General features: G+C 40.7%; 1 protein-coding gene across 4 annotated transcripts in view; it reads right to left on the bottom strand.

The window, feature by feature from the left end:
- PTPRM (protein tyrosine phosphatase receptor type M) overlaps positions 1–13,098 on the bottom strand; it is a 597,029-nt gene that overhangs the window by 282,989 nt on the left and 300,942 nt on the right. For all 4 annotated transcript variants that reach the window (XM_069957755.1, XM_069957756.1, XM_069957757.1 and 1 more), the window contains exons 9-10: positions 8,466–8,575; positions 2,085–2,286 (exon numbers count right to left, since the gene is read on the bottom strand). In XM_069957755.1, the coding sequence (XP_069813856.1) occupies positions 2,085–2,286; positions 8,466–8,575 (312 nt within the window). The remainder of the gene's footprint in view (positions 1–2,084; positions 2,287–8,465; positions 8,576–13,098) is intronic.

Raw genomic sequence — 13,098 nt, 5'->3', positions numbered from 1 at the left:
GCACTGGAGGTCGGCCCGCCCGCCCCCAGTGGGAGGGAATACCCTCCCCTCTACGACGCGGCTCCATTCATTCTAAGCGAGCCGCGTCATACAGGACCGCGGCACCGGCTTCCCCGTGTCGGTGCCGATCAATCCATGGGTTCAGGTTAAAGAGGATGTACCGGGTGGTACATCTTCTTCAAGTAATATCTGGACAACGTGTCCACAATGGTGAGCCAGAATGAGTTTAGTGCTTACTATTGGGGTTTCATATACAAAGTTGGTGTTGCATTATTACTCACAGTAACAGCTAATAAAAGATTAAAAGTGCCTGGGGCAGGACTCTTACAAAGGAAGGTGCTATAGATGTACTGACCTATAGGTGATATATAGCGAAAAATGATATGGCCACCATTTAGGACCACTTCAAAGAATCAGTACAGTGAAAATACATTTTGGGGAGATTTATCAAAGGGTGTAAAATTTAGACTGGTGCAAAATACCCACAGCAACCAATCACAGCTCAGCTTTAGGCAGTGCTGAAAGGAAAGCTGAGCTGTGATTGGTTGCTGTGGGCAGTTTGCACCAGTCTAAATTTTACACCCTTTGATAAATCTCCCCCTTTATGTTTACTGCACCCCCACCTGCTTGCTATGACATTCAGGACTTCTATGTATACTGTAGTCACTTCCTTGTAATCCAGACTCAATTCTGTTTCTGATCAGCCACCATCTTGACTCTTTGATTTAATCTTGCATCCTGCATCCTTATCTCCATATATGCTCTGTTATCAATCCCATGATGCATCATCACAGCAGACACCACATGCTGCCTGCTGGTAGTTTACTGTAATAACCATCACCCATATATTCCCCTAAATAAGTTAAGAAACTATAAGAATGCAGTCAAGGAGGCTGAATTGTCATCTCCTCTATTATAACTGTGTCAAAGGAGCTGTACAACCCCCATCAGTAACTGTAATGTGTGTAGTCCATAAAGTTCCATCCTACAAGAGGTTCTAGTAGCTAAGACAGTGACTCCCTTGAGTGCAAAGAAGCACAGGTAATTTCCAGGGGTCACCATGAAATCACATGACACAACTAACTATCTATCTATCTATTGACCAGCTGAATAATGAATAAGAAATAAAAACTACCAGAGTGCTTCTTTTAATCCTCTTAGATGAATCTAACCTGTTGATAGCTCCCTAGTGGGCACTGGGTGCTGAGGATGAAGTTATGTCTGTTACCTTCATCCTCAGCGCCATCCCTATGCTGTTAGCTGTGACATTGTCTACCCAGTAAGCCGTTAAGAGCACTGGGGGCGAGGCTACTGCCCCCCAAGCACCGATCTGTCCCACCCCCAGCTGGACCCCTCCATTGACAATCATTGGGGGCAGCAGGGGTTGAGGCTACGGCCACTGCTGGACAGCCGCCTTTAATTATCAATGTAAGGGGCCAGCAGGGACGGGCTGGATTGGTGCTCAGGGGGAAGTAACCCCGTCCCCAGTGCTCCTAACGGCTTACTGGGCAGACGATATTACAGCTTACAGCACGAGAAGGGTACCGAGGATAAAGGTAACAGACATACCTTTATCCTCAGCACCCCGTGCCCACTAAGGATCTAACAGTAGGTTAGATTTGTCTAACCTGCTACTAGTTCCCCTTTAAATATAAATAGAGAATTTACAGATCTACTGAGATGGTTCCAACACAACTACAACAATTGGTCTAAAAAATGCCTTTGTTATTGGCCTAGTTTTTTATGAGGAGATGCATTCGATAAAGCTATGCACTTCCCAATGCTGTGATAACTTAATAGCCCAACATGAAATAAAACTTTTATATAAATCTAACATGCTTACTAGAGCAGCTTCTCAGGGAAGCTCAGGTGTCACGCTGAACTTTAAGCCTTACCTTTGTATATATCTGTCACATACAGTATTTACTTCTGAAGTATTATCTGCCGGCAGCAAGGCTTATACACCATATCATTGTCATAGTGACTATCACCAGTCAGGATTTTCTTCACAAGCCAGATAATAATGTACAAGTAGAGATAGCAAGATTACAGAAGTAACGATTCACATCTTTCAAAGTAAATACCTGAGATTTTGGTTGTAAACTGACTAGTAATAGGAGGACCAAAGCCCTTGGCTGTGCTGGCTCTTATTGTGAAGGAGTACGTTGTGCCTGGATACAGCCCAAAAAATAGGTAGTGTGTTTCATTTCCTTGCTTTTTAATCCCACCACTTTGATTGGATAAATCTATTTCTGGGTCAAAGGAGCTGACTGCCTTGTAGGTGATCTGTGAAAAGAAGCAAGGAGAATTAATGGGAAGTCAATGGAAAGTCTTGTGTTGGCAGTATGAGATTACATCTTTATCCGGTAAACCCTTCTGATGCATGCACCGTCAGACATTTTATGATAACAGATCATATTCCTTCAGACTCTTCAAAACCTGAATGCAATGAAGGAACTCAGCCAAAACTGTCATGAGCTATTACTGTTATAGATGGATTACTAATGTGAAAGATGGCTTCTGGCTTAACCTAATACCCTCAAGTTGTTTGCCTTTACACTTTATACGTAGACAATATTCTGCTCTCTCCCTTAGTAATTTAATTGCCTTAAAAGATTAGGTTTCCATGATGACAGATACCACTTCTTAGGTAATTTTTTCTTTATGTGCATAAGATTTCAAAGCAGGGATGGCACAAGCTCTAGAGACGGCTCTGTAGATACAGTGTATCAGGATAGGTGCAATGAGCAATAACTCATATGCAGGGACGTAAGTACCACCATAGCAGCCATAGGGACTGCTATGGGGCCTGCTATATCAGGGGGCCCAATGGCCCACTTCTGCAATACACTAAGCCATTATCATTTGTAGCAACCAGTGGCCGAACAGGCCTTCAGGGTGCTGCAAATGTCCCTTTAACAGTAAGCCCTTCTTATGAGCACTTGCATTTAAATGTTATGACTGCACTTGATGGGTTTGCAGTCAGTCAGGGAGGGGGACCCAATGAAAAGTTTGCTATGAGGCCCATTCATTTCTAGTTATGTTCCCTGCACATATAAGTTACTTCTACTTTTAAGGCAGGTCAAATGGTAGTGGACACCATGTACAGGGTATGGTAAAGTGTTGTTACTGCCTGCATGTGAGTCATCAATTAATTTCAATGGAGCTCCACTACACAAGCATAGTCACCCCTCCAATGAAAATGCTTGGCTTCCTAACACACCAGTGACTACTGGTGAAAATGTTGTACACAGCCAATTTCATTCCAGGTGATGGCAGTCTATTGATGAGCTAAAATAATTATTCCTTGTTAATTTTCTTCAGTTAATCCAATATCTTAAAGAGACTGTCGGCAGGTTTATGCTGTCCTATCTCAGGGTAGCATAAACTAATGGCAGAGAAGCTGAACAGAATGATTTATCACTTACACTGTTCTATGCAGCTGATCCAGAGATATCCTTCTAAATAACATGGACAATAAGTAGTCCTCTCTATTATGTGCATGAGCCCAGTAGTCCTCAATATTCACATGAAACAAAATACTCCACCCACCAGCTGCTGATTGGAAGTTATCTATCCATGCTGTGTATAGGCAGCCTACTGTCAATCAGCAGCAGGGGGTGGGGGAGGGGTGTGGCAGGAATCCTATTCTCCTGCATACTAGGTGAACAGCTGAACAGAATTATGTAAATAATACATCAATGTGTTCAGCATTTCTGTCATTAGTTTATGCTGTCCTCATTTAAGGTGAAATAAACCTAGTGGCAGATTTCCTTTAAGCATCTTTAGTTGATGCTAGACACCTCTTGTAGTGGCTAAACGCTCTTGACAACAAAATAGTATTTTTCAGAAAGTAGCTTTTTATTGGGTTAGCGTTAACATAGCGAACAATCCAACATAGGGAATGATACTGTACATTCTTAAAAGGGGCGAATAAAGAGAAAAGAAATGTTTTAAAATTAACTGGTGTCCATATCAGGAACGGTTCAGAGCATTAGCAAATCCTCATAAAAAATATCTCCTGTTCTGGACAGTTCCTGACACCGACAGATGTGACAGCAGGGAACACTGTGTCAGACTGGAAAAAAACACACCACTTCAGGCAGGACATACAGAAGCTGGTAAGTACAGAAATACTTTAATTAGAAGTAAATTACAAATCTATATAAGTTTCTGACACCAGTTGATTGTATAGAAAATAAATTCTTTGCAGTACCCCTTTAGAATTGAATATATGGTTCTAGTTACTTTTTACTGGGTTGTACAGTATTTTTTACTATATATATTTTTTCTATCATTTAAAATTATGGTGTAACTTGACTTTTCATAGGTACTATGATGTTGACTCTCAAATGTGTCTTTCTGTATGATGCACATCTCTTTTTGTTGTGTGCAAGGTTTTATCTCAGCTGTCAATAAAATATGATTGGAAAAAAAAAAAAAGTAAAAGCAAGTAGACATGCTACTTTGATCTGACATCTGAAAAAAATAAAAATAAATAAAAGACGGGATACTACATTGGTGTCCTGCCCTCCTGATAGGCTAATCATTCCCGGTGTTAAAGATGCTGGTAAGCATCAGTGTTGCAAAAAAAGGGGCCAAGATCACTGCTGGTTATGTTTTTTATTACACTCAATTTTTTTTAAATGGAGGGTACCATTACAAATACAACTATTTCTGAAAAAAGAGCCCTCATATAACTCTGTCAATTAAAAAAATCAAATCATTACATCTGTTAAAAGGCAAAGAGGAAAAAAACATAAGAAAAAAAATGCTGCAGTGGGAGGCGGGTAAGGTGGTTGTGCAAATATATATTTTTACTTCTAAAAAAGACAGGACTGGATTAAATAAAATAGCAAAACAAAAAACTTGTACATACGTACCACAAGCCATTATGCAGTTTTGACGGTGTTGAGTCTCTGCTGCCCACCCCTTTCTGGTGATAGCTTAACATAAAGAAATCGCTGTCCCAAGAATCACCATCTCATATTCCCTAAAATGAGCCTCCACAGGTTAATTGCCACAAGTCGGAGAAGCTAGACCTGCAGCGATCAGCTGACTTCAAAAGATAATTTATTTAATAAGAAAAATATAAAAGAGCCTAGAAAGAGAACATCAAAATCTCTTTTTCCTTTTTTACATTGTGAACAGAGAAGCTTGTTATAAATGGAGAGAACACAATGATGGACATCTGATGCTTAGAAGTTCATTGCCAATTATTTTTCTTAATGATATTTACATCTTATCTTTTGTGATTATAATTGGTGCATCATTAGGAGTGGAACCATCAAAACAAGTCAATCTGTCCCTGTTAGTATCATTCTAATTGCCACACACTGGTCAAAGCACTGGGAGGGCTTCCGAAAACAGCTACAGTGCACAGTATTTATTCTCATTTAAACAATGCTGTGAGATTCAAGAAGCTTAGCTTTAGAAAAATTCCAACAGTAATTCAAGCACATTTTTTAAGGATACCTATATGCATAGTAAGGGGCAAAAATAGATATTTCAGTAACCTTTTGTTCCCTTTCTAGCTGTCAAAACTAATGTTTTTGACTTGGCAGTAGCATCTGTGACTTTCGAGTGCCACCGATTGTCAAGAGTGTGATTGACAGCTGAACAGTACAGATTTCTTCCTCTGCCTCTTCAAACTATTCTGGCTCCTCATAGAAACCTCTTGTGTGTTCATTACATCAAAGTCTTATTTATTAAACTATTCGCTGCTCTATAATAAAAGTCCTGTCTATTCATTCTCTACATATTTAAAATTACAAACATTAGGTGATTTAGGTGGAAAAGATATTTTATATCGTGAATAGCTAATTTTTTTATTTTAATGGAGCAGTAGGAAAATGATTTAGTTGGGTAGTTCTGCTCTTTAAACTGAGATAATTTTCTTATGACAATGTCAGACCATGCAATAAAAAAGCTGCAAAGTAACAGCTAGTTAGGTGAGGTTATGCCCTTCCTCATGATTATTGCTTGACAGTTTAGACTGTTCCATTCCTTGTCACTGGACTTCTGATGTAGTAAGGCAAAGGTCCCTTGTTAGGCTGGGAATGGTACTTAGAGTCCAAGCAGCATATCATTCTAAGAAATTTGCATTCAAATACATGGTAGCTTTTTAAATTACACCTGCTTGTTTCTCTTATAATAGGCTTCATAGAAAGAAATGCAGGCAAAATGCAATAAAAGTGACCATTATGTTATTTCGACTTTATTGTTCCTGAACAATCCATTCAAATCAGCATTCTTATCATTCATCTTGTTCAAATGGCAAAGGCATACAAAGCAGGGATACACACGAACAAACGCTATAGCTATGAATTATAATGTGTTCCAAAAAAGAGAGATGATTTATGCATTAAGCTGCTAAGACTTTTATGTTCTTAAAGGGGAATGCTGTCCCTAGTATGAAAATAGATATGCTGCTGGAGCAGCCACTTCCCCAATCTTATCCCTTCTTTCTGCTTTCGAACCATAAAAAAAGTGCTCAGGAGTAGGACTAGCTTGCTCAGCCAATCACTAGCTTTAGCAGTGTCCCTTTATAGCTAATCAGACTGAGCAAGCAGGTCCTGCCACCAAGTGCTCATCTCGGAAGAAGAAAGAAGAGAGATCAAGGGGCTGGATGAAGGCAAACAGAGGAGCACCAGCTGGGGCCATGGCTTGGTAAGCATATTTTTTATTTCTAATTCTGCCCTGTCCCAGAAGCATATTAATTTTTACACTAGGCCTGAAATACTCCTCTCATTCCATTCTTTTTATTAAACCTGCTGTTCCAAAGCCTTAGAACCCTGGCCTTCCTGAGCTGAGAGCACCATAGCCGGCCATGTTGGTACTGTCAGGAAACAGCAGACTTAGGGCCCTATTACAAAGAGCGTTCATCGGCTGAATTTTCGGCCGATAATAGCTCCATGCAATAGAAACAATGATCAGCCAATGACAACGATCATCGGCAGATCGTGTCTTTTGGTCCTGACCCCAAATCATCTGCTGCCAACTGCAAATGTATTAGAGATGCGTGGCCGACGGCTGGCGATTGTTTAAAAAATAAAAGTATACATACCTCTCCATGATCCCAGTGTTCTTCTGCCCTTTGCTCATTTCCCGAAGCCACCCCTGTAGCTTCAGAGAGGCTCTCCGAACTCAAAGGTCACTCAGCTAATTACTGGCCGTGGAGGTCCCGGACAGTGATTGGCTGAGTGGCCTGTCAGTTCAGAGACCCGCTCTGAAGATGCTCCGGAAAGCGATGTATACAGTTTAAGGCTGGGTTCACACTATGTATATTTGCGGCTGTATTTGGTCCTCATGTCAGGTCCTCATAGCAACCAAAACCAGGAGTGGATTGAAAACCCAGAAAGGATCTGTTCACACAATGTTGAAATTGAGTGGATGGCCGCCATATAACGGTAAATAACTTCCATTATTTCAATATAACAGCCGTTGTTTTAAAATAACAGCAAATATTTGCCATTAAATGACGGCCATCCACTCAATTACAACATTATGTGAACATAGCCTTTCTGTGTTTTCAATCCACTCCTTGTTTTGGTTGCTATACAGCCTCAAACATACAGCCTCAAATATTTGTAGTGTGAACCCAGCTTAAGGGCAAGGGCTGCACTGACATTGCTGATGATGTCTGTACAGCCCTTGCTAATCAGTTATCGAGCAATGTTGGCCAATGCTAAGACTCAAGCCATCAATGTATTTTCAGGAGAAACTTTTAAAGTGACTCTGCACCCACAATCTGACCCCCCCAAACCGCTTGTACCTTTGGATAGCTGCTTTTAATCCAAGATCTGTCCTGCGGTCAGTTTGGCAGGTGATGCAGTTATTGTTCAAAAAAAAATTTTTAAACTGGCAGCCCCATACCCAACAGGCGGGGCCTAGATTGTGTATGCATTAGGCTGGCACAACCTCTCTGTCCCTCCTCCCCGCCCTTCTCATCACATGGGTTGGATCGTTAAGACACCTGTGCAAATGTTCAGCATCGAGAAAATGTTCCAGTGGCATTCCTAATGATGAAGAGGGTGAGGAGGAGGGAAGGAGGGGTGGTGAAAAGTTAGGGCACAGGTACTCCCGTAGGGCACAGAGCTGCAAGTTTAGAAGTAGTTTTTAAGACAATAACTGCATCACCTGCCAAACGGACCGCAGGACAGATTTTGGATTAAAAGCAGCTATCCGAAGGTACAAGTGGTTTGGGGGGGACAGATTGTAGGTACAGAGTCATTTTAAACAAAAAAAAAAAAAACACAAAATTAAACAAAAGTAGCCTTTCCTTTTATTAGCTCATTTCAAAAATTGCTAAATTAATGGCAGCTACAGGACTGTAATAATGGAAACATAATATATAAGCCCCAACATTTGTGCATAAAAAAATACACAATACAATGTACAGTATTAAAATACAGTTAGTTTTGCAGTAATGTATAATGAAAAAATATATGATGACTGCAACATACCTCATATAATGTTATAATGCCATAAGTCTGTGCAGGTTCTCTCCACTGTAGAAAAATCTTCTCCTCAAATGTGCTGCTTTGAATTGATTCTAAAGGTACTGCGCCCGGTACTAGAAAAATAACAATCAGCATGTAAAAATTGAAGTCATTATTTCTGTTATACAGTAGAGGCTGAAACTTTCCCAGTATACACGGCAAAGCTTACAAAAAAGTTTAGGGTGTCCTGATTACACATCTTTTTAGTTTCTTAGTAAGTCTTCCTGTTTTAAAAATATGTAGGTTTATACTTTGACTATTCAGTTAATAGTCAGATGGGCGTAAACTTAATTTTAACATGTAAATATCAGATGATGGGCGTAATTATACAGACAGGTGGTGTTAATATTTTACACTGAAAGGCCATGTATGCCTAATACACACCCCCTGACTGTATAATCACGCCCATCACCTGATACTTACTCCTGTTATTCAAATTAAAGGGGTAGTGCGGCGTTTAAAAATTATTCACTAAATAACTCACATTACAAAGTTATACAACTTTGTAATGTGTGTTATGTAAGTAAATGGCCCCCTTCCCCATGTCCCCCACCCCCAGAAGTGTGGTGCAGTATATTCACCAGATTACTGTCGACCCCGGCCGCCATCTTGGGTCGTTAGACGTCATCTTCGGGAGGCTGGCCGGACCGCACCAGCCATCCCTCATGCCGGCCCCCCTCTGCCGCATCATCAGCTGCTCAGCTGCGATTGGCTGTGCATAAATGTGCTCAGCCAATAGCACAGGGTCAACAGTAATCTGGTGAGTATACTGCACCACACTTACAGGGGTGGGGGGACACAGGGAAGGGGGCTATTCACTTACATAACACACATTACACAGTTGTATTACTTTGTAATGTGTGTTTTTAGTGAATAATTTTTAAATGCCGCACTACCCCTTTAAGTCACGTTATATGACTATTACCTGAATTGTCAGACAAACAATAAAACCACATATCTCAGCAATGGGAGGGTATATCAAAAAAGCTGAAAAAAAGGTATGTAATAAGGGCACCTTAAGATATTTAACCCTTTAAGGACCAGTCCAGATAGCGCCTTGAGGACCAGAGCCCATTTTTTAAATCTGACCAGTCTCACTTTATGTGGTTATACCTCCGTGGTCCTATAACCTATCCCAGCAAATCTGAGATTGTTTTCTCGGTAAATATTGTACTTTAGGTTAGTGGTAAAATCTGGCCGATAGCCGTGCAGTTTTCATGTGAAATATGCCCACATTTCATGATAAATTAAAAAAAAATTGAAGTTTTCTGATTTTTTTATTTTCAGCGGTCGCCATGCAGGTTTAGTTACGTGATAATTTAATTGCCAGGTCATCACACATGCGGCAATACTGAATATGTGTACTTTTTTATTTATTTTTTCCACATTTATTATTGCATTGGGAGCTATTGGGATTTTATTTGTTGTGAACTTTACTTATTTATTTTTTTATTTGTGTGTGTTATTTGCTGTTATACTTTATTTTACTGACATCACTATTTGATTGCCTGATTACAGGCACATTACATTGCAATTCGAACTGCATTGCATTGTAATATGCCTGTAATAGGCAAAGTTGACCAGGCTCAGCCTTAGGGTTGAGCCTCATAAGCCACTGTAGTTATTACACAGGAGGCTTCAGGGAAGCCTCCTGGTGTCATAGCAACCATCGGTGCTGCACCGCCCCGATAAGAAAAGAGGGAAGATTCTCCCTCTAATCTACATTATAGGTGCTGTGATAGGCCTGATTGCAGCACCTATAGGGTTAACTGCCGTGATCCACGCTTGCAAATAGTCAGATCCTCCACTCCAAACCCTGGGTGTAATCGGGCGCAGGTCTAAGATAGGCAAAATTAATGTAAGTAGAACTATAAAATTTATTAATGATCCACGCTTGGCACAGGTCGTGGCAGATGTGGCAGGTGCCCGGTTATCACTGACATCTGGCACTCTCCACAGGATGGCAGGGGCAAAGCCCCTGCGCCCATTTAATCTCAGAATGTAACTGTACGTCCTTGAGCGCTAACTCACGGCAAAAAAGGACATACAGTTACGTCCTTAGGGAACTATTACATGAATCGATTATCTCTCCATGTAATAAAATAGGCAGTTACCTATCCAGGCTGCAGGGCTCCTCTTGCGGTCTTCTCCCTGGGTCCCTCGCGCTCCAGATTCAGAGCGGCCTGTCTTAGCTGACAGGCTGCTCAGCCAATCACAGGCCGGGACCGCCGCAGCCAGTGATTGGCTGAGTGGCCTGTCAGCTTAGACAGGCTGCTCTGAAGCTGGAGCGCGCGGGACCTGGGGAGAAGACCGCAAGAGGAGCCCTGAAGCCTGGACAGGTAATGTATAAAGTAAAAGCAAGGGCTGCAAGGACATTGGTAACAATGTCCCTGCAGCCCTTGTTAAACGATAATCGGGCCGTGTAAATAAGCGCCGATCTAGCAGATCGTTTACAGTTATTATCGGGCCCCCATCGGTCCGTGTAATAGTACTCTTAGTTCTAAAGGGGTTAATGATAGTAACATCTCTTTGTTTTGGAGTATACAACAGGTCCTCTTTAGAGGAAATTTATCAGCAGGTTAGAGCACCAGAAGGTAGAAAAATGCTTCCATTCTCTAGTGCTGGGCCATGATCATTCACTGTATTTGGCCATTAAATAACTGCAGTCTATGGAACCATGGCCAGACTGTAAACACTCTGTATACACTACGGTCGTGGTTATCTGCGGCTGCACAAAATAATTAACAGATCTATTTGGTATGTACACAGTTCAATGAACAGCGGCCATACAAAATAGCCTGTGCTCACAGTGTAAAGTATGGCTCCTGGCAGCACTTTACACTGTGGTCTTTGGCAATCTGGAGTCTGGGCACACCTGAATGTGCCCGCATTCCAATTAAAATCAAAGATTTTATACCCCGTGTGAACATGGCCCTAAGAGGCAAAAAGGCACTTGAAGTGCTGTAAAACCTCCTCACTCCCCCTAGATTGATGGCAGATCAGCTTGGGAAGGCCTCTTTGACCATTTGCACAGGAGAATGGAAGCATTTTTCTACATTCTTGGAACACAGAAGAATATATAAAGGTACTATGTTCCTCCTTGTCCTAACACATACCTAACAGTGGCAGCAGTTCGGAAGGTGAATTGCAGCCAACAGATTTAATTTAATGACCTTTACTAAAATAGACTTGTGTCATGTTTTCTGTACATCAGGGTTTCTATATATATATATATATATTTTTTTTTTTTACCAGGTTTTACCAGCCAGAACATTGTCCTTCCTAGTCCACGTCAAAAATAAAAAATATTAAACAACTCAACATAATATTAAATAAGCACAAAACAAGCAAATTATGTTGCAAATAATGTTGTGCAGGAACAACTGCCTACCTGGCCTTGCCAAAAACTGGGACTCATCAGTTTGAGGAGCAGTGCTTTACATGATTGATTTGTTACATGCATCTCAGAACCTATTTCCTTTACTAAGCAATCTGAATTTCAAAAGAATTCAATTTATTTTAGAACACATAAAAAGTGTGTGATACAAGACAGAATAAGCAGGTGTTTTAGCAAAATCCATTTGATGTTTAATACAATTTGGCACACATCAGACATGGAACAACCTGAGCCTTCTCTGCTTATACATTACAATACAGGCATAAGTAGCCAGTTGAGGGTTAATCCCGGGAAATTCACAACTCCGTGACTGTGGCAGCACCTGTCAAATGTATAAAGGACCCAGGTCTATTCTTTCATCTCAAATGGAATCAATGTTGTCATTCATTTCATGTTCTTAAAGTGTACCTGTCATCAGGGCTGCTGTGAATTCCACTCTGCGGGTGTAAGTTCGGGTCTTCATGACTACAAACACACATGAGACCAGAACACACATGAGACCATAGTGCTCATGACCCCCATACTCCATTGGGGTGTCACACGCATTATGGTCTTATGCATGGAATTCACTACTGATATGGCAGCGGCCCTGATGGTAGGTACACTTTAAGTTGACCATACATATGAGATAATGGTCAGTCAAAATCACCAATTTTGGTCGTTTCTATCATCTGTTGTTTGTAAATTACATGTGGTTGTCTACTGTCTTCTGAAAATGTGATCAATCATGTAAGATTTTTTTGGCCATTGTCAGTAAAAAAGTGTATGAAATGATTGGCCTAAATCACGCACCATTTGCCACTTTGCACAAACTCAATGTGATTTCTTTCTTTCTTTAAGAAAACCTTTAAAAACATGATTGGCATGTTTCTGGTGGCTTTGTTCATATGAACGACCCTATGGATTATTGATGATTGGTGATCAAAATCTCATGCGAATGTTTATCTTTATGGTGGACGCACTCGCAGCAGATTTTGTTGAAGACATTTATGTGACTTCCATGAGCTTTCTACCAAAAAAACCCTATTCAGATGAGTAGCCTGGATTCTTAGCTGCCTAAATTTCTGTAACATGCCTGCTGTGTGTCAGAAAAGCACCAAATTTACATACATAAAATGCACACTTTAAAAACACCGATCATAGCATACCAAAAGTGTGTAAAATTGAAAAGTAAAAATGGAAGAAATAAAGTAAGGAGTA

Source organism: Dendropsophus ebraccatus, chromosome 2 (assembly GCF_027789765.1).
Source record: "Dendropsophus ebraccatus isolate aDenEbr1 chromosome 2, aDenEbr1.pat, whole genome shotgun sequence".
Lineage (NCBI taxonomy): Eukaryota > Metazoa > Chordata > Amphibia > Anura > Hylidae > Dendropsophus > Dendropsophus ebraccatus.
Note: the sequence above shows the minus strand (reverse complement) of the source record. Positions and strands in the feature narration are given on the sequence as shown.